General features: G+C 36.6%; 3 protein-coding genes across 3 annotated transcripts; 2 read left to right on the forward strand and 1 right to left on the reverse strand.

The window, feature by feature from the left end:
* Window positions 1-4,971: 4,971 nt before the first annotated feature.
* Window positions 4,972-8,420, forward strand: LOC107588950 (homeobox expressed in ES cells 1-like). Its single transcript, XM_016277223.1, has 3 exons — window positions 4,972-5,362; window positions 6,220-6,470; window positions 8,087-8,420. Exons 1-3 carry the CDS (start codon window positions 5,083-5,085, stop codon window positions 8,408-8,410), a joined length of 855 nt encoding a protein of 284 aa, XP_016132709.1. The 5' UTR covers window positions 4,972-5,082; the 3' UTR covers window positions 8,411-8,420.
* Window positions 8,421-11,012: 2,592 nt separating this feature from the next.
* Window positions 11,013-12,917, reverse strand: LOC107588951 (histone H2A.Z). The gene is made up of 5 exons (XM_016277224.1): window positions 12,791-12,917; window positions 12,007-12,084; window positions 11,797-11,910; window positions 11,529-11,658; window positions 11,013-11,385 (listed from the first exon to the last, which is right to left on the reverse strand). The coding sequence occupies exons 1-5, from the start codon at window positions 12,791-12,793 to the stop codon at window positions 11,324-11,326; spliced, it is 387 nt and encodes a 128-aa protein (XP_016132710.1). The 5' UTR covers window positions 12,794-12,917; the 3' UTR covers window positions 11,013-11,323.
* A 3,740-nt stretch (window positions 12,918-16,657) lies between these two features.
* purbb (purine-rich element binding protein Bb) lies at window positions 16,658-20,298 on the forward strand. Its single transcript, XM_016277225.1, has one exon. It carries the CDS (start codon window positions 16,762-16,764, stop codon window positions 17,656-17,658), a length of 897 nt encoding a protein of 298 aa, XP_016132711.1. The 5' UTR covers window positions 16,658-16,761; the 3' UTR covers window positions 17,659-20,298.
* Window positions 20,299-21,942: the final 1,644 nt, after the last annotated feature.

Below are 21,942 nucleotides of genomic sequence, written 5' to 3' on the forward strand. Positions count from 1 at the left end.
AATCTTTCATTTTTTTCCCCATGATTAATGCTTTGAAAGTGATTGAAAATGAGCTACTTCCATTCAATTTGTGCAATAAAAGAAATACATAATAATAAAATAAATACATTTTACAGTATAAAATACAAAAAATGGCTGTGTTTGAGAACATCCAAAACACACACACACACACACACACACATACATATATATATATATACAATTTTAGAAAATAAATATTTTAATAATATTACACCACAATGCATAATATTGACTTTTTGATTATATTCTTCATATTTAATATGGTTGTGTGCTCACGTTTAAAAGACATTATTGGTTTTTAATAATCTATGAACAAAAACAAACAAACAAAAAACACTCTATTTTGTCATAAAAAATGAGTGCATGAAAAAAAAGAAATAAGCAAACAACCCAAGAACTAAACAAATAAAAAAGTAATCAAAAAACTATCCAACAAAGCAAACATGTAAATAAATGACATGTAAATAAATGATAGATAGATAGATAGAATTAATAAATGAACGAATAAGATTACTTTAACACATTTGCCAGGATCTAGTTTACAGGTGATAAATCTAGTGAACCTCTGTATGCGTAAATCTCCTTCCTTGGCGCCGTCTTTCTGTTGTTGTTTTTCTTCAATGCACCCAAAAGGGATCAAACCCTTCAGATCCTTTAGAAACAATAATGGGACATTCTGAGGCTGTTTTATTTGCTCGTGTGATAATCAAAAGTGTCTGGCAGGCTTTGAAATCATGTATTCTTCAATAGTGGGACTGATCAAGTTAATCTCAGATCAGCTATGCGTAATGATGCCGTTTGGGGGGGTAGGGTGGGGTGGGGGGGGCAGATCCAAGGGCCAGCAGTTATCTCTGTCAGTAGTTGGGTCTCTGCAGACTACTGTCTCCATACTCGTGTAGTGTTTCTAAAACAGCCCATTAACCTCTACCTGCCACTTTAAAAGAGCCGCCTGCTTTGATACCAATACCGGCTGAAAGGGGCATAAACAAGAGCTGAATTAGCCACGTTTGCAGCCACTCACAGGAACATTAAGTGTCTATGAGAGAGACAGAGCGCTTGTGTTTGTGAGAGAGACATTTTCACAAAAAGTGAAACAACTGCAGTTTTGCTCTATTGGAATCAGAGAAACTGACAAGCAAACTAACAACAAATACACAAACTGGTTTTTCATAAATAAACATATAGGTTAACAATAATTTGTATTCTAAAGACACTATGAAAAAAAAGACCATGAAACATTTTTATCTTTTGTATTGGAATCAGTAAAACTAACTCTGAACGAATGAATAAATATAAAGATATAGGAAATAATTTTCTCATTTGACACTATGAAATGTTTGGGCTTCATTTTGTTGTGTTGCAACTGACTCGTATTAAAGAAATAATAATTAAAAAAATTATTTGGATGTCCTTTTGCAAGTTGTTGACATTTCTGTTCTAAAGAGATTATAATAAAAGACTATAAAAATGTTGAAAACTTTATTTTATTGTTCTGAAATGAATGAATGATTGAATCATTTTCTTTACACTATGAAATATTTGAGCTTAATTCTGTAGTGCTGGAACTGTAAATAAATGAATGAACGAACAAAACAAACAAACAAATACTTTTTCCAAGTTGTTGTTTTGCATTCTGTTCTTCTGATAAGGAACTTTAAAATGTGGTTTATTTTATTGTGCATAAACGAATTATTGATATAATTTTTCAAGTTGTAGTTTTACATTAACATTTCTGTTCTAAAGAAATTTGATGATAAAAGGACTATAAAAAAGATTGAAATCTTAATTTTTTTATTCTGCAAAAAGAAAGAAAGAATGTTTTAAAGTGGATTTAGCTCTGTGGACTTTATGCGGTAACATTTTAGTCAAATAACTAAAACTATGTACCTTTTGGGATTACCAAATATTGCTGTTGATTATGAATTCCAAGCCACTGTGATTAACCTTGAACTTCCTCCATCGCTCTTCTAATGTGGACATATGAAATCACACACACATGCACACCTCAGAGAGGAGACAGGATCAGAGATGGTTTAGGGAGGGGATTACATCTCCAGACTTACTGGTGCCAGGAGTTAATGGGTTCACTCAAGGCCGATTGAGACGTCTTCATTACCACACTTGTGAAAACTGAAGGGGTGGAGATCAGGACGCTTCCTTTGATCCGGGGCGAAGTGAATTGTAAATGAGCTGGGATTAGCCCTATAAATACTTGAGCCCCATGCTGGAGGTGTTGACCAGTGAACCCAAAGCCACGCTTATCAGAACACAAACACACATCTGACTCACTCAGTCACAGGACTTCTGCTGGAAACTCACAACTGCCTTGTGTTATACCGGATATCTGCCTTTCTTTGCTGGATTTGGACACAGTTGGTTCTCTGAGATGAAGGGGCATTTTTCCATCGAGTGGCTTTCTCAAAGCAGCCAGGCTTCGGTATCAACCCTTCCCTCAAGCTCTTGGGTCTCTCCCGGCCAGGACGTCCCGAGCACCTCTGGCACTGCATCTGAGAGCCTTCCTGGCTTCTACAGCAGATGGAGACCGGAAAACATGGAGAATCGGGAGAAACGTATGGAGCCAGCACAACCGGGAAACAGTTTGTTGTGTACATCTACGCAAGAGACCGAGTCCAGTGACAACAATATCGTCCAGCAACACACTCACGGTAAAAAACTGTTCTCATAATCCATGTTAATATTGTTGAGTAATCTTTAATGTAAAATACTTATCTATTTTATTTAGTTTTTAATTTAATTACCAGAAAAATAGTATAAATAGTTCTTTAACACAGTAACAATAAAGGTAAAGTACAGAAGTGAAGCTTTGCCAACACTGGAATAAAAAATATAAAAAAGTATTAAAAACAGAAAACAGTTATAAAAGATTTAAAATAATGATTTCATGTAAAATACAGATATAAAAATCCTACTGTTATTTTTTTTGGTTTTGTTTATTTAACAGTAAAGTATATAGTATCAATGACTTTAACAGTTAAAAGTAAAACTATAAACCGCCAACACAGGAAAAAAATACATTTTAAAATATATTCAAATAGATAGGTTATTATTTTACATTTTAAATCATTTAATGTCAAATATGCACCTGTTGTTACTTTTATTGGATTAGTAGTAAAAATGTGTCTAAATAATAAAAAATAAATATTTTTGAACATAACTATAGTTAAAAGTACTATTAAAATACTGTTAAAATAATAAATAACACTAAAATACTTATATTAATAAATCTAGTGAACCTCTGTATGCGTAAATCTCCTTCCTTGGCGCCGTCTTTCTGTTGTTGTTTTTCTTCAATGCACCCAAAAGGGATCAAACCCTTCAGATCCTTTAGAAACAATAATGGGACAATCTAAGGCTGTTTTATTTGCTCGTCTGATAATCAAAAGTGTCTGGCAGGCTTTGAAATCATGTATTCTTCAATAGTGGGACTGATCAAGTTAATCTCAGATCAGCTATGCGTAATGATGCCGTTTGGGGGGGTAGGGCGGGGTGGGGGGGGCAGATCCAAGGGCCAGCAGTTATCTCTGTCAGTAGTTGGGTCTCTGCAGACTACTGTCTCCATACTCGTGTAGTGTTTCTAAAACAGCCCATTAACCTCTACCTGCCACTTTAAAAGAGCCGCCTGCTTTGATACCAATACCGGCTGAAAGGGGCATAAACAAGAGCTGAATTAGCCACGTTTGCAGCCACTCACAGGAACATTAAGTGTCTATGAGAGAGACATTTTCACAAAAGGACAGAACTGCAGTTTTGTTCTATTGGAATCAGAGAAACTGACAAGGTTTTTCATTTAAAAAAAGTAGTTTAACAGTATTTTTTATTCTAAAGACACTATGAAAAAAGACCATGAAACATTTATGTTTTATTTTCTGTATTGGAATCAGTAAAATAACTCAGAATGAATGAATAAATAAATAATAATAAAAAAAGGAAATTATTGATAATTATTATTTTATTTTATTATTATTATTTGACACTACGAAATGTTTGAGCTTCATTTTGTTGTGCTGCAACCGACTCTTATTAAAGAAATACAAATAAATTTTTTTTTTAAATAGTTAGATGTCATTTTTCAAGTTGTTGACATTTCTGTTCTAAAGAGATTATAATAAAAGACTATAAAAATGTTGAAAACTTTATTTTATTGTTCTGAAATGAATGAATGATTGAATCATTTTCTTTACACTATGAAATATTTGAGCTTAATTCTGTAGTGCTGGAACTGTAAATAAATGAATGAACGAACAAAACAAACAAACAAATACTTTTTCCAAGTTGTTGTTTTGCATTCTGTTCTTCTGATAAGGAACTTTAAAATGTGGTTTATTTTATTGTGCATAAACGAATTATTGATATAATTTTTCAAGTTGTAGTTTTACATTAACATTTCTGTTCTAAAGAAATTTGATGATAAAAGGACTATAAAAAAGATTGAAATCTTAATTTTTTTATTCTGCAAAAAGAAAGAAAGAATGTTTTAAAGTGGATTTAGCTCTGTGGACTTTATGCGGTAACATTTTAGTCAAATAACTAAAACTATGTACCTTTTGGGATTACCAAATATTGCTGTTGATTATGAATTCCAAGCCACTGTGATTAACCTTGAACTTCCTCCATCGCTCTTCTAATGTGGACATATGAAATCACACACACATGCACACCTCAGAGAGGAGACAGGATCAGAGATGGTTTAGGGAGGGGATTACATCTCCAGACTTACTGGTGCCAGGAGTTAATGGGTTCACTCAAGGCCGATTGAGACGTCTTCATTACCACACTTGTGAAAACTGAAGGGGTGGAGATCAGGACGCTTCCTTTGATCCGGGGCGAAGTGAATTGTAAATGAGCTGGGATTAGCCCTATAAATACTTGAGCCCCATGCTGGAGGTGTTGACCAGTGAACCCAAAGCCACGCTTATCAGAACACAAACACACATCTGACTCACTCAGTCACAGGACTTCTGCTGGAAACTCACAACTGCCTTGTGTTATACCGGATATCTGCCTTTCTTTGCTGGATTTGGACACAGTTGGTTCTCTGAGATGAAGGGGCATTTTTCCATCGAGTGGCTTTCTCAAAGCAGCCAGGCTTCGGTATCAACCCTTCCCTCAAGCTCTTGGGTCTCTCCCGGCCAGGACGTCCCGAGCACCTCTGGCACTGCATCTGAGAGCCTTCCTGGCTTCTACAGCAGATGGAGACCGGAAAACATGGAGAATCGGGAGAAACGTATGGAGCCAGCACAACCGGGAAACAGTTTGTTGTGTACATCTACGCAAGAGACCGAGTCCAGTGACAACAATATCGTCCAGCAACACACTCACGGTAAAAAACTGTTCTCATAATCCATGTTAATATTGTTGAGTAATCTTTAATGTAAAATACTTATCTATTTTATTTAGTTTTTAATTTAATTACCAGAAAAATAGTATAAATAGTTCTTTAACACAGTAACAATAAAGGTAAAGTACAGAAGTGAAGCTTTGCCAACACTGGAATAAAAAATATAAAAAAGTATTAAAAACAGAAAACAGTTATAAAAGATTTAAAATAATGATTTCATGTAAAATACAGATATAAAAATCCTACTGTTATTTTTTTTGGTTTTGTTTATTTAACAGTAAAGTATATAGTATCAATGACTTTAACAGTTAAAAGTAAAACTATAAACCGCCAACACAGGAAAAAAATACATTTTAAAATATATTCAAATAGATAGGTTATTATTTTACATTTTAAATCATTTAATGTCAAATATGCACCTGTTGTTACTTTTATTGGATTAGTAGTAAAAATGTGTCTAAATAATAAAAAATAAATATTTTTGAACATAACTATAGTTAAAAGTACTATTAAAATACTGTTAAAATAATAAATAACACTAAAATACTTATATTAAAACAACAACATAATTATTTTAAGTATAAATCCATTTCATTTAGTTTGTATTAGGATCCCATTTTAAAATGTAATGCTAGCAAATGTACAGTTTGCGTGGGATCTGCTTTGATTTACTTTTGTCGTATTTTCCCTACATTTATTTATTTTCAATTGAACATTTTCCATTTAAATGCAAATTTACAAAATGTTTATTTTCTCTTGCTCCCTTGTGTTTATGTATGTATTTATTTTTGTTTACTGGCTTCATATTTGAATATCTATTTGTTTCCTGATCGCCTCAGAGCCAGGTTTCAGCAGCAGCACGGAGGAGGAGGAGACATCAGGGTACGAGAGCGAGGGCGGCCGCTCTCTCTCACCTGGGGCCCCTAAAGAACCGGCGCCATCAGTATCTCCCTCTACCGGCCGCAGACCCCGAACGGCCTTCACCACCGAACAAATCAACAGTCTCGAGAGAGCCTTCAAGAGGAACGCTTATCTGGGAGCCCAGGACAAAGCTGAGCTCTGCAAAAGACTAAATCTGTCTGATAAACAGGTACAAGGTCGATTCATTGTTATTATTATTACTCTGATTTTAATAATGTGATTTAAAGGGACTGTGTGCTAGTTTTTGTTTTTCTTTACCTTGAAATGACTCGATGAGTGCTTTCAAAGCACAGCTTCGTGAAGCTTCGAAACCTTTATGAATCATTTGATTCGAACCAGTGATTCGGAGTCACGTGATTTCAGTGAATGGAGCTTCGTTACGTCATAACGGTTTCTAAAAAATCAAATTTTTGTATAATAAAAATGAAGAGCAGTAGTTAAACGTCTCGTATTGGCCTGTTTAGCCGAGCCCTCCATAAAACCAACAAAACAATTAATAAACGAACATGTTACACGGACACTATTTATATTAAATGATATATGATGATTTGTTAATACCATTTCTTATATTATACTTTGAAAAAAACACTTGGTAGAAGGTGTTTGGCCTGAGTTTTTGTTGCATTTACACAGTTTTGACCAGCAGGCATCTCTAACGTGTTGCGTTTCGAGAGATTCGAAACAATTCAGTTGATGCAAACATTAAAATGGGTTCGATTCTCCCATAGCTACCATTAAATATCAGCTGCATTCTGATGGTACACTGACTTAATATAACGTCTGTACTGGGGGAGTATGTAAGTTTAGTAAGCGGGTACGAAATTTCGCGAAAAGTGCGGATTGCTTTACGACAGAAACAAATGCGCGCCTACAGCTATCCGCTGTTATTACACTCTCTTAACTGTAGGGGGCTTCAAAGGCGCAAAAAGAGTGATTCGACTTTTATGTATTAAATGCAGTGTTGGGGGTAACGCATTACAAGTAACGCGAGTTACGTAATCAGATTACTTTTTTTCAAGTAACTAGTAAAGTAACGCATTACTTTTTAATTTACGAGAGAATATCTGAGTTACTTTTTCAAATAAGTAACGCAAGTTACTTTTGTTTCTAATTTATTGATTGACAGCTCTGGTGTCCCCATGCTGAGAGAAATCAGAAGATGTTACTGTAGTTCTAAAATAAATATGAATATGCATTAATTCATCTCACTCACAAAAAAACAAAAAACAGAGATTCAGTATTCCTCAAAATGAATACAAATAATGCAACTCAGAATATGACGCAAACCTGCAATAATTAAATGTTAAACAACACAAATATAATTTATGTATTTAATCCCATTCTATTAACCAATGTCTTTGCTTCTGACCTTCGATGATCCTGTTCAACCATAATAATAAGCACAAATTACTCTCGACAAACATTTGTGTGTCTTTTTTTATTGCTGAAGTGTGTTGATATTTCTTCTTCTGCATTCTACTGTACGGACGTACATGTACTTTCCCTTCAGCCTGAGGCTTATTCATTTCACTTTTGGTGTGAAAAGGCTTTTATATTTGCCAAAAATATTACTTTTTTATTTTAAAAACAAACAAGCAAGCCCTGTCCAGATTTAAAAAGTAACGCAAAAGTAACCTAACGCATTACTTTCCATAAAAAGTAACTAAGTAACGTAATTAGTTACTTTTTTAATGGAGTAACGCAATATAGTAATGCATTACTTTTAAAAGTAACTTTCCCCAACACTGATTAAATGGGAACTTATCTTATGTTTCTCTCCATCAGATCAGAAACTGGTTCCAGAACCGACGCATGAAGCTGAAACGGACCGTTCAGGACAGTCTGGCTCACGCCTGTCAGGCCAAGGTAGCCTCGCATATGATGCATTACTCCGATCGGCACAGTTTCCGTGCCGCTTCGTATCCCAGCTACTACCAAGAGAGCCTGGCACCTTACGGCCCGGGATTCCACTACAGCCCTGCTACAGCCGGAGGCCTGCCGTCCCTGCCTGTGGAGGCCCTGTATCAGTACAGCACCCTACAGAGCATCAACCCTTCCATGATGAGTCCATACCAGCCCTATCACTCGCAGTACTACAGCACACAGTGAGACGAGAGACCGACAGCAAAACATTCATTTCTGACTGTTAGTCAAGGCGTTCAGCTTGGTTTACATCGTTGCATTTGTGAATACAGGGTGAAGTGCAATAACAAATGTGATCTTTTTTTTTCTTTTCGTTTTGATGAATTATTATTTAAATATGATTGTAAAGTTCTATTTCGTTCATGTCTATGTGTACAAGAGGAGTGTATAAATAAATCATTTTCTATTTGACTACACCGAAGTGTGAAGAGCTTGTTCAAGTTTATTTTTATGAAAGAAATTCATATTTTAATGGCCCAAAAGTGACAGAAAAGACTATAATGCTATACAAGATTTCTATTGCAAATAAATGCTGATAATAATAAACTGATAATAATAATACATGTTTCTAGAGCAGCAAATCAGTATATTAGAATGATTTCTGAAGGATCATGTGACACTGAAGACTGGAGGAATGATGCTGAAAATTCAGCACATTATTACTATTTTAATCAAATAGATGTAGCCTTGGATTTTTCAAAAATATTTAAAAACACTACAGCAGTGCACTCCAGTATCATTTTGGGGAATTTTTTTTTCTCCAACAAATATACTGAACTGAAACTAAACACCTTTAATCAGCACGCTATTATTTATTGCTTAGCCTGTCAAAATACAAAGAATAAACATATATGGCCACATTAACTTGAACATTGAGTGGCACGTAGTTTAGTACAGAAACATTTAGTTACAGGGTTTCTGCAGGTTTTATGAAGGTAAATGTAAGACTTAGTTTGAAAACACAACTTAAAACAGAACTCCAATTCTTCATGCATTTTACGAAAACAAATAGCATATAACTCGAATACCTCAGCTCCCAACCACTAGAATATAGAAATAACTTTTACTGTAACTTCTGATCACATTGAAAAAAAATGCTGTTCTTTATTAGTACTTTTTTGTTTTCCAGTGCAAATGTCTAAAGATTCTTAAATCCAGATGCATTTAATTGAGATGCAAAATCATATAAGATATCTGATAAATTGATAACTGATACATTTCTGATAAATTGTGATCTCATAAAAAAGTGAGTTTATGATTTAAACAAGCACAAATATTCTGCCAATAGGTTCAGAAAAATTAATTGAATTTCAAAACAAGTTTTCATACTCGGTTGGCAGATACTTGTTCTTGTTTTAAGTGTAAGCACTTAAATCTGTTCCGTTTCTCAAAAATGAAAAAAAGGACTTCGTTTTACATCTTAAAGGGTCATAGGATGCTACATGCACTTTTACAAGTTGTTTGAACTGAAATGTGTGTTGGCAGTGTGTGTACACAACCACCCTATAATGATAAAAATCCACCTAGTGCTTTTTTAAAAATCTGGTTAAATGTTTACCCCTTTCTCAAATCGAGACGATCTCAGATGCCTGTCTGTGTGACGTCACACAGACAGGCCCCTCCCACGATAGTTTGATTGACAGTAGCGTTTCAGCACAGACTGGACTGGCGGCTTACCTTAGACCGACTTACCTGAGTGACTGTCATCAGTCTGCCATTGTTTCACCACCGGAGCAGATGTAGACAAGAATGACTCCTAAGCGATTGAAGTGTTCTGTTGTTGGATGTAATAATGAACATAGCAGTCCTCATTTACTCCTGACATCTGAGCCGCTGAACTCGCAGTGGATTACATTTGTTTCTGAAGGGAATGCACCCCCGATCTACATAAATGCGTCTATGTTTACATGAATCATTCCTGATCCAGCTTCACCTACAGAAGAAGTGAGTGTAATGTTTTGTAATGAATCTTTGCAAATCGCCTTTCCTAATAATGTGCTAATTAGCAAGTTTCAGGATGAATGTGGCTAAAGTAAATAGTCTCTCTGAGAGCAGCTCGGAAGAGAGGGGCGGGGTCAGCAGAGCTCATTAACATTTAAAGGGAAATGCTACAAAAACGGCTTGATCTGAAAAGAGCTGTTTTTGACAGGGTAAAAAAAAAGGTGTTTTTTACACTACCATTGATACATTTTAACCAAACTATGTTACAGACTTTTCATTAAGACCCCAAAGAATCCTATGACCCCTTTAAGTAAATGTAATGTGATCTATGGATGTTTAGATATTAGTACTGGAAAAAAATACTGAGAAAGATATTCCATTTTTTTTGCAGTGTATGCAATATTTAATGCCATGACTATGAATTCTTTGAAGACTTTCTGCTCTGATTTAAGATCTTTTGATGCCTTCATTTGTGGAAGGGAAAATTAAGACTTTTTAAGATCCACAGAAACCTATTTGTTAAATAGATGTTTAGTTATCAACTATAATCAAACACAAAAGCATCATAAAATCATCTGCTTCAGTTAACATTGAAAAATGTCCTTAAATACTTTTACCCAAGCGTTTAAATCTATACAGTTCTGTACTTTTTAGCTACTCTTGTTTATTTCAAAAGATATATACAATGGAAATGTAGCTAGGAAAATGTTTTCTATACATTTTATTCACAATCTCTAATGTCAGATCCAAGAACGACTATCAGGATTCATTTGAATAGATCTCCTGCAGCAATTAGCTAATATGAGGAGTTTCTAGGGAATAATGAAAATCACAAAAAGGCGAAACATTTAGGAAAAAAAACATCTTTTAATGTATAAAACAGATTTTAAAAAGCCAATAATGAAACCCAAACCTCACAAAACCCATTCCTTAACCAAACTAAACAAAAACCATGATTACATTTCCTTACCCCACAACATGTAACACCCCCTCCCCGTTAATTATCATGAATATAGTACGTCAAACTCTAACCATTGTTATGTTAAACTACGCTTATCAAACATAACCAAACAAATGGGGAAACGTAACAAAAGCAACTGCTCTCTCAATGCTGATTGCCGTTTTCTAGACAAAGATAGAATCGAACATCAATGCATTTTATACGGTTTTCTGCTGGCCCTTCTTTCCAATCAGTGACTTGTGGATGTGCGGAATCACACCTGTAGGGAAAGACACGAAGACACGCCATTAAAATAATATCAGCCCTAAAAATATCATTTTACAGAATCAAAGCTAAGTTTAGTTTTTGTAACACCCTGCACTACATTTTTTTTCTTAAAATCCGGAGTTGAAAGAAACTCACCTCCGCCAGCAATAGTAGCTTTGATAAGTGAGTCCAACTCCTCATCACCTCGGATGGCCAGCTGTAAATGCCTTGGAGTGATACGCTTCACCTTCAGATCTTTGGAGGCATTACCAGCCAACTCCAAAACCTGCGAATATGGGTTTGAACAAGGTTGCATTTGCAAGAGACTATTCACACAGTAAGAGAAATCACAGCCAGCCAACAATCTGCCACTATGACATCCGGCAGGCTTGTTTAACAAGCCGTGCCAAAATAAAATCATTACCTCAGCAGTCAGGTACTCCAAGATAGCGGCGCTGTACACCGCTGCTGTAGCTCCAACACGACCATGGCTGGTAGTTCGGGTCTTCAGGTGCCGGTGGATACGACCTACAGGGAACTGAAACATAAAAACCAATCAAACTCTCAATATCACTCAGTTAAACTCAACAGCAGTTCATTTTTTCGTATCTGGCGCAGGAATATGTAACGTTACCTGCAGACCAGCTCTTTGTGATCTGGAGACTGCTTTTGTCTTGGCTTTTCCACTGTCCTTTCCAGCTTTTCCTCCTGCCTGCAGAAGCACAAGAAAAGGACTTATTATTTAAAAGCCTCATCGAAGTTGTGGCCAGTGTAATTAATCTTTTTTTTTTCTTCAAATCAAATCAAATCAATTTTTACTCTGAAACTCCTAGTACATTTCACAAATAAAAAATTAATTAATTAAAACGTACTCCAGTAACGTTCACTTCGATTTTTTTTTTTTTGTAGCTCATTTTGAATAATGGAGTGAGATTAAAGAAACGCCCAAAAATGACTGATGTTCAGATTCCTTTATATTTTTAGTATTTAAACAAAAGTACAAACAAACTAAAGTACATTCAAGCTTGAGGCTAATTTTTTTTTTTTTTTTTAGCGTGTCCGAACAACATAAGCAAACTGCTTCGATGAGAGTTTGGCTCTTATTTATAAACATTACGATAACTCTACTCTTATTCATTTAAAATCTGCCATATTCCACCAACCCTGCATCCCAATTATTAAATGCACGCATGCATTTTCTGGCTCTTTGATGCGTTTTGCAAAATAATGCACCAAATTCACTTTAATCCATGGTCGGCGCTCTTTTACCAAAACACTGCAAACCCACAAACACCGCGAGCTTATTAAAAGCCATCACGTGTACAAAATTTTAACACGGCACCATTACAATTTACACAAAACACAACCGTCCGAGCTAGGTTATATTTTAGAAATTAGACAATAAAAACTTGCTTTACCATATCGCCAGATGAGCTTCTTCTCTTTTCGCACGAAACGGAGGGAAAACACAATGATGCCCACTTCGGCGTTAGCGCGGTACGCTCCAGCGTAATAACCAATCAGCGAGCTACGTCTTGGTTTGAAACGTAGGTTCTGTCCAATCACAGAGCTTTTCTATACGGAGTTTTTTTTCTTGGACCGCCAGCGCGCACTAGTCTTGTGCGCATGCGTGCCGGCGTCATCATCATTTATTACATTAAAACCGATTAGAAAAACATAAGTATTTTTTATACTGTGATTGGCAATGTTTCGATCACAATAAAAGCTATAGAATAATAACTGGCATGGTATAGTGCATCGTGTTCTGTTGTAAAAGCTACAATGCATAACATACATTGTATCACTGAGCACGTTTAGTCTCAGTTCAGCTTCCTCTTTTCAACACTGAAATTGTAAACGTGCCCTTGTGAGTCCCTTTTATTGTGCAAGATTATCTCCGTTTTATGACTGACGACCAGTGTAATGTTTGACTAATGGAGAACAAAAGATGATTTTGAACACTGAGCAAACACAGTTTTAATCAATTTCCTGATTTCTACATTTCATGTGCATATCAATGGCTCTTCTTCTTCCTATTTCTTTTTTAGTTCCTTTCAGGTTTATGTGTTTTAGGTTGTGGGGATTGGTCTTAACAGCAGTTAAATGCTCATAAAGCGCGTTTCTTTTACCTGGCCGCCTTCAAAATAAATACATAAATACATTTGCCTCATGGGGAGTGTTCCAGAAAGCAGGTTATGTGACATAGCCGGGTTTGTTTAAGGGTAAGTAAGCGGATAAACTCAGCTTTCCGTTCCAAAAATGAGGTGACCCTTTATTTAATTTTTTTATATATATGTTTTTTATTGCAGTAAACAACAAGGATTACAGTACGTACAAAACAAACAGTAACAAACTGTACGTACAAAACATACAAAATACCAATCAATAATAAACTACTTGAGGATTAATAGATAAAACATCACAGAAAAAACTATATAATATAAAAATTCTTAAGAAAAGGATAGAAGAAGAAAAAAAGAGAGGAAAAAAAAGGCACACAAGGTAACTCTATAACCTGCTCCGGAGCAGGTTCTGTTTCAGGGGTGTTACTTCAGAGCTATCATCAGCGCATGCGTGACCTATTGACGAGACTCCAGTGGGCGTGGCAGATTGCGCACAATATTATGATTACAATATAGTTATCATATCATATATATATATATATATAACCTCCTGAGAACCAGAAATATATTTTCATGTCATTACATTGTTTAGAGCATAAGAAAAAAATGGTAAAATAACAAAATAATTTTTGAAAATTTATATTTTATTCATAAGTTATGCTATGTCCTCTGTAGAGGACACCAGGACTCAGTTTTTCTAAAAATAAAATGACAAGAGTAGACATGAAAAGGCAAAAACAATGGGATTTTTAAAAAAAAAATCACCAATCAATTTTTAGGTTTCAGGATTTTTCTTATATCTAACTTTGTTTAAGGATGGTTCTCAACTATGTTATAAAATATATAACAAAATTATTTGATATACCATTTTGCTTTATGCAATATGTGTGTAAAAATTCCATAAACTGGTTTTCCCATTAAGCACAATGTTATCTATACACTGTATCTAATTTGCATATTAAAGTGCTGTTGGGACAGCATGTTGAAAAAATAAGTGTAATAATGGGAGTAGTAATAGGCCAGATTTTCATAATAATATCTAATATTTCATAAGAATATTGATATATAATTTGTTTTCCTATTCAATTCTTTTGTCTCCCAAAATGTGTAATAAACATGATTTTAGTCCTGGTGTCCTCTACAGTGGACGTGTATGAAATTATGTCCTGTTTCATAACAGAAGCTCATATTTTGATTTGAAACCCCATAACATTTTCCTGAGATGTTGATTTATGACAAACAATTTGAAAATTAATCAGATTTAAATTGTAATTACAAAATATGATCATATTTCCATAAGGATGTACAATTTTATCACTAAATTAATGTCAGCCATTTTAAAAAACCAAGGAGAGGGAGTGTTCTCGGTGAAACATCCAATCATTTGGTATCTCTGGAAAGCACTGAATGTGCTCTGTACAGAACATCACAGACTTACAACTGTGACATGTGAGGTCTCAGAGAAATTCACTCAAATATAATGTCCACTACAGAGGCAAAAACTCCATAGCTGGGTCTCAGGAGGATATATATATATATATATACAATTGTATGTGTTAATTATAAAGCACAATTATAAGTAATATATAAGATAATATTATATTATTCTAATATGTTTTCATATTTATTTTATTGTCATATATAATAGTTATCGATATATATTAATTATAAAACACTATTATAACAAGGTAATGTTTAGTGTGACCACTTGCAGTGCGCAGTGAATATGGCATGAGTTTTGATGTAATTGTGAAGCTTGAGGTAGAAAATACTTGTGTTGAAATTTCTCATCGGTGATTCAAGACTCTGAATATGCATGGCTGAGCCATCGTAATAGGTGAATAATTATAGCGAATTATTTTTTAAAGTTAGAAGTAGGCTAACTTTTGAGATATCAATGAAATATGATTTCTAGTGCTCATTAGAAATTGTGTATTACTATAATTGTGCTACGTTATTATAATTAATTCTCAGTTTCACAGTTTTTTTATTGGAATGACAATATTATGAACAGTGTTGGGGAAAGTTACTTTTAAAAGTAATGCATTACAATATTGCGTTACATTAAAAAGGTAACTAATTACGGTACTTAGTTACTTTTAATGGAAAGTAATGCGTACAATCAATAAATTAGAAACAAAAGTAACTTGCGTGACTTATTTGAAAAAGTAACTCAGATATTCTCTCGTAAATGAAAAAGTAATGCGTTACTTTACTAGTTACTTGAAAAAAGTAATCTGATTACGTAACTCGCGTTACTTGTAATGCGTTACCCCCAACACTGGTTACGAACGGTGTTGGACAGAGTGATAATTAAAAACAATTTGCAATCATTTGTACACAAAAAAAACGAAAGAAAAAACGTCTAATTCAACCAGTTACATGCTGGTTACTTGTGTATCGCCTTCTACAATTAAAAGCGATTCAAGAGTGATAATTCATCATGTGCGCGCTTATCACAATCACTTTCACGCGACACACTGACCTCGGGAATGAAAAACCTTCATCCCTCACATAAAGGCGAAGTTCAGCTGATCTACAGTCAGCGTTTACATCATAGCTCATCATTCCAGAGAGGGCAACCGGCTGATCCTGGGCCAGATTTTAAAATAACATACGCAGAAATACGCAGCACTTTATAAAACTGTTATGCAAATTGTTGTTGATAACATCGTAGTCCTATGCATTTTATAGGAGATAGAATTTCATTGCAGTTAAAGTATTCGTTTTTAAATATTAATATAGCCTAAAAATACTTATATAAATAGTGTTAATAAAGATGAATGCATCTGTTAATGTCACATTTATTTCTGACATTCACTAGTTTTCTGTACAATAGTCCAATACTGTCTTGTTCATTTTATTTTATTTTAATATTGTTATGATATTAACATCAAATGCACGTCATGTGTGTATCTATTTTCTTTTCTGTCACTTTTACTGCATTGTTGCGCTGGCAGTACAAAGCAGCCAAGTGCTTTTATGATAAAAAATTAAAAAAAGATAACGTTTGTTAGTTCTCCTTCAAAGCTTTAGCTGAGCTCCAGAAGGACAGGAAATGCCTGCACAGGAGGAGGAAATGACTTTGACCAATGGAGCCCGAGCGCACCTCCCTCACGCCCCGATTGACAAGCGCGCAGACCTATTAGTGACCCCGCGAGCGCACGCCGCTTGTTATTGGCAGATGTGAGGCCAATGCTGTGGTGCCGAGAGCCGTGCGTACCGAAGCAGAGCAGAGAGGAGCGTTTCTCTGAGGGAGAAGTTGGATGGAGGTGCTGAAGATGGCGGATGGAGACAGCGGGAGCGAGCGCGGTGGCCTCCAGCACGCCCAGCGGGAGCAGGAGACCCAGGAGCTGGCGTCCAAGCGCCTGGACATCCAGAACAAGCGCTTCTACTTGGACGTCAAGCAAAACGCGAAGGGCCGCTTCATTAAGATAGCAGAGGTGGGCGCCGGGGGCTCTAAGAGCCGCCTGACTCTTTCCATGTCCGTGGCGGCCGAGTTCCGCGACTACCTCGGGGATTTCATCGAGCACTACGCCCAGCTAGGGCCGAGCAGCCCGGAGCAGATCGCGCAGTCGTCCGGCGGCGATGACGGCGGCCCGCGGAGGGCGCTGAAGAGCGAGTTCTTGGTGCGTGAGAACCGCAAATACTACCTCGACTTGAAGGAGAACCAGCGCGGGAGGTTCCTGCGCATCCGCCAGACCGTCAACCGAGGTCCCGGCTTCGGCGTCGGCGGAGGGGGCGGTCCCGGAGGCAGCGTGCAGGCCGGCCAGACCATCGCGCTCCCGGCTCAGGGCTTGATCGAGTTCCGAGACGCTCTGGCCAAGCTCATCGACGACTATGGCGGGGAGGACGAGGAGCTTAGCGGGGGGCCCGGGGCCGCGGGGACCTACGGCGAGCTCCCAGAGGGCACCTCCATCATGGTGGACTCCAAGAGGTTCTTTTTCGACGTCGGCTCCAACAAGTACGGCGTGTTCCTGAGGGTCAGCGAGGTCAAGCCCAGTTACAGGAACTCCATCACCATCCCCTTCAAGGCCTGGGGGAAATTCGGAGGAGCCTTCTCCCGCTACGCCGAGGAGATGAAGGAGATCCAGGAGAAACACCGGGATAAGATGTACGAGAGGAGAGAGGAGTCAGAGGGCGAGGATGTGGACGAGGACTGACCCCAGGAGATGTGTGAAACAATAAGTGCATGACCTGAACTCAAATAGCCTACTAAAATATTCATCGGACAGAAAATTAGATCTGTGAAGTTTCTATGTGGTGAGGTTTTGGGGGGGGGTCGTCTATATTGAAGCCATGGGGCGAAGGAGGTCTCGTGGGTTTTGATTTATCTCTGATGCTGCCCTGTCCTGTGAAACCAGCAAGTTTAATTGTCTTCGTTAACAATGAAACCTTTGTTACATCAGCGTCAAGGCTGCTGAATTATGATAAAACCAGGCTATAAGGGTGCATACTGTCCAACATATTTTTAGGTGAGATAAATGTATATATACAGTATACATGTATAGCGTCACTGGCCATGGTGTGTTTCCTACCAACGCAGCACGAGTCTTTCTAAACGTACATCAGAAGTTGTGTTCTCGGATGATTATTTTCCTTTTATAGACAGATGTTCCCTAAGTTATTATTTTAAGGTTTTTGTTCTCCCGTCAACATGACTTTTATGATTTGGCCAATTTGATTGAGCATTGAAATGTTTTAAATTAAGATTTGGAGCATTTTGACCCCTGATTTTGTGTTTGTGTGTCTCGGTTGTTTAAAGTCATAATCTGACTTCATTACAGGCATTATTGATGAAAATGGTTGCTTTATGCACATCATTCCGCCGGTGTTATAAATTGACACTATGGACCGGTGGGATATTTTGGTTTCGGGGTCAACATACAGAAAGCTTGTTTTTTCAGAGTTGGGTCCAAGTGCCCTCTGAATATTTAAGGATAGATTGCCTAAGCCAACAGACATGTGATATTAGTTAATATAAAGGACAGAGCTACAAGGGTGAGTGTATTTTCACCCCGTCCCCTTTTGCGTTGTCTTTTTTTTATTTTTTTTTTACGTGAGATTGTTCTTTATCAGAGAATACGTAAACAAACCAGCATATTTTTGAATACGCAAGGTAAAAATTATATATAAACTAAAGAATTATTAAAGCTCAAGAAGCTAATTTTGTAAAAAAGATAAATCAGCTGGGATTGGAAGACTGTCCAGTGTATTTTTTTTTGTCGAAGACTATAACATATATGAGATTAGTCTTGCGAAACGTCACCCTCCCTAGCTCCTCCCACAACCTTTTTGAGTTTACAGCATGCACTTCATTACGTTTTCTTTCTACGCGATTAATATCAAACGTCTTTTCGGTGGTCTCCATTTCTGTGCATGCCCGTCCCTCATTTGCCTTTTTATTTAAATTATTGCTTTCTCCTGCGTAGTATCTGCAGCTATATTAATGCAATATTTTTGTTTAGCCTTTCACCAAAAAATGACTAAAATAACCAAGTAGACCAGTAGGTTATGATGGAGAAAGATTGTTAACTTTAAACACATTTCATCCATGCACTTTAGTAGAAACACAAAATTCGATATGCTTGCATCCACGGCAAAGAATTTTTTATTTTTTGGGAGCAACAGTGTTTTGTGCTGATTTGTAAAGCCTCCTTTGACCTGTTTTGTGTTAAATGGCAGCTGTTGAAGTCATGTGTACTGCTGTGATCTCTCCTAAAATGCAAGACAGACGAATTGCATCCTATGTTATGAAATATTTTCTTATCTGCTGGCTGCAGAATTGTTAATGGATGCCAATCTCTGCACTCGTTTTCTGTACTTCCACGATTGCAGCAGCTGTTTCTCCTCAACAGCGTGCTGACTTAGCAGGCCGGTTATTTTAATGCTAGAAGCATGAAGAGGGTGAACATTCCTGCCCTGGTGGCCGTGGATTCAGCTGTGCCGTTTGCTCTGTAGTGTGGCGAGGCACAAGGGCCCGATTGTTGAGCCGATTGCATGCTACTGCAAATGTTATTACATCAGCAGACTGCATTCGCTACACGTGATAGTGTGCCGCTGAAGCCGTATAGTAGAGAAAAACCTGTAGTTTGGCATTGTAACGTGCAGCATAGAGCGTTTTCTGCGTAACCTTAAAAAAGAAAAACCCAGGCCCTGATTTGTCAGCCGAGCCTGAACGGCAATAGAAAGCGTGACACAGCAGCTGTTGGCAGGACATTCTTGTGTTTCCCCCCTGCCTGCCCCCCTCCTCAGCTGCTGTTTGGGTCGCTCTGCTAAACTGAGCATTTGTAGATGAGAGGCACCATTCGGGACTCAAGGGGGGGCTGAGTTGGCTTTATAACACGACTCGCTGTTCAAGCTCGCTTTTGGAAGGAGATTTGCCATGTTTTTAGCACTGTGGTTACGCTGGCATGTCTAAATCAGCAGCATTTGTAGATCAAGTGTGCATTCATTTTGATTGTTTGACCCATCAGTACTATTAGTGAAGTGAATGTGTCATGTTGAAGAACTCCAATCTTTGACTAATTGTTTCAAAAATGCAAATGACAACAAAGCCATTTTTCTTCACTTTGAGGGGTATAGATGCATTAAAACCTTCTAGGCTGCTAAATTTCAAAGTGGAGTTGAATATCGCAGCACCTTTTTTTCTCTCTTTCGTTTAACCTGTCCATTTAAAATATGAAATTGGGCACAAATCTCTTGCAGAACACCAGAAATGGACTTTCTTTCGACTGAACTTGGCTGTGTTTATTTCAGATGTATTATATATAAATATATATGTGAGAATATGTGCTGTAAAAGTTTGTGATTTTATTTCGGCCTTATTGTCACTAAAAAACACACACACACACATAAGGGACAGGAAGCAATACTCATCCAGAGGGATGGGATTATAAGTTAATTTCCTGTCAGGCTCTTCGCCGACTCTCACAATTGGCCGATTTGTCTTCCTGTTTCCTGAGGTTGGGATTTGTGCAAAGTTCTGTAGGGGGTCCGCATACTTTTCGAATTAACAATACCTCTGTACCACTGTACAAAAGTTTCTGATTGAATGTTCTGTTATTCTAGGTGACTCACCCGAGCTCTTAACAGCATCCATGTGTCAACCACGTTTTACCTGATCATACGCACAAGAGCAGCAATTCATAGAACAATCTTTATCGAAAGGTAGCTATTTTTCCAATATCTTACGTGTTCAGCAGAGATTTTAACATCGGAATGCCCCCGTCTGGTTTAAACTCAGGTTCTTGGCATTCTCAGTATATACACATTTGCTCGATTCATTTTCTATCTGTTACTTGATACTGAAGTTACGGAGCGAGTTCACGGCTACTGCAGGACACTGTCAAGAGCTCAGGTCTCAGATACTCAAAGTATCTCCACCCATCCCATCATATCCCACCCCCATACTAGACTGCCTCAATCAGAACAGGCAGCCTTTCTATTTTTCCCATGGCTAAACTTTTTTTTTTTTTTTTTTTTTTCTGGAGATTTACAAGTCTATATTTAGAAAAATGCTTTGTTTGTTTGTAACAGAATAAAGGAAATTATAAATAATGGAAAGCAAACTACTGGCCTGGCGTTGATTTGTTTATGTACATTGGTTGTGTTCACCAGTTTAAGTGTTGTTTTTGTAGTATTTATAGTTTTTATTCATATTTTGAATTCGCTTTTGTTTTTATATTTTTAGTTTTAATTTAATATTTTAGTAATTTTGTTATGTGCCTTTTGTTATTTTTTAAAATTATTATTATTATTATTTTTAAGTATTACTATTTAGGTTTAAGTTATTTTTTATTTATTTCCAGTTACTAATTTTAGTGTTGCACAGGCACTATTTGTAGTTTTGTTTTCATTTAGTTTTTTTTTATTTTTTAGGTCTAATATTTATATTTTATTTCAGCTTTAAGTCAAAAATATTTTTAATGATTTAGTTAACAATAATAGCCCTATAGTCAACCTAGTATAAAAATCAAATTATTTTCTTAAAGTAAATGAAAAAAAAAAAGCATTTGTCTTCTAATAATAAACTTCAATCAAGATGTAATGACTCTTGTTTCGGGGTCCCGCCCCTGAAATGATGGTCCTTTTTGGATGACGTCATGAATCCCTATTATTTTTCAGCTGTTCCACTCTAACCACCTTCATTCTGGTATGCAAGGCCCACTTTTCATGATACAGTCAGTTGCTGATGGTTAAAATCTTGTTAAACTCTGAAATGGGTTTACATTTAAGGGACTAAAATAGGTTGCAAACACTATTTAAGTTCTAAAATCAAGCCGTGTAAGTTAGTGCTTATTTTATGCAATTCATATGAAGAGTTCATTTGCAAAAACCGATAAACGGCACTTTAAAAAAAAAAATAGCTGATTCTTGCATCACATTCTCCACATATAGCGTGATCTGAACCCTAAACACGTTTTGTCAAAAAAGCCGGTTTTGTC

The sequence above is a fragment of the Sinocyclocheilus grahami genome, unplaced genomic scaffold (genome assembly GCF_001515645.1).
Source record: "Sinocyclocheilus grahami isolate Dianchi unplaced genomic scaffold, SAMN03320097.WGS_v1.1 scaffold110.1, whole genome shotgun sequence".
In the NCBI taxonomy this organism is placed as follows: domain Eukaryota; kingdom Metazoa; phylum Chordata; class Actinopteri; order Cypriniformes; family Cyprinidae; genus Sinocyclocheilus; species Sinocyclocheilus grahami.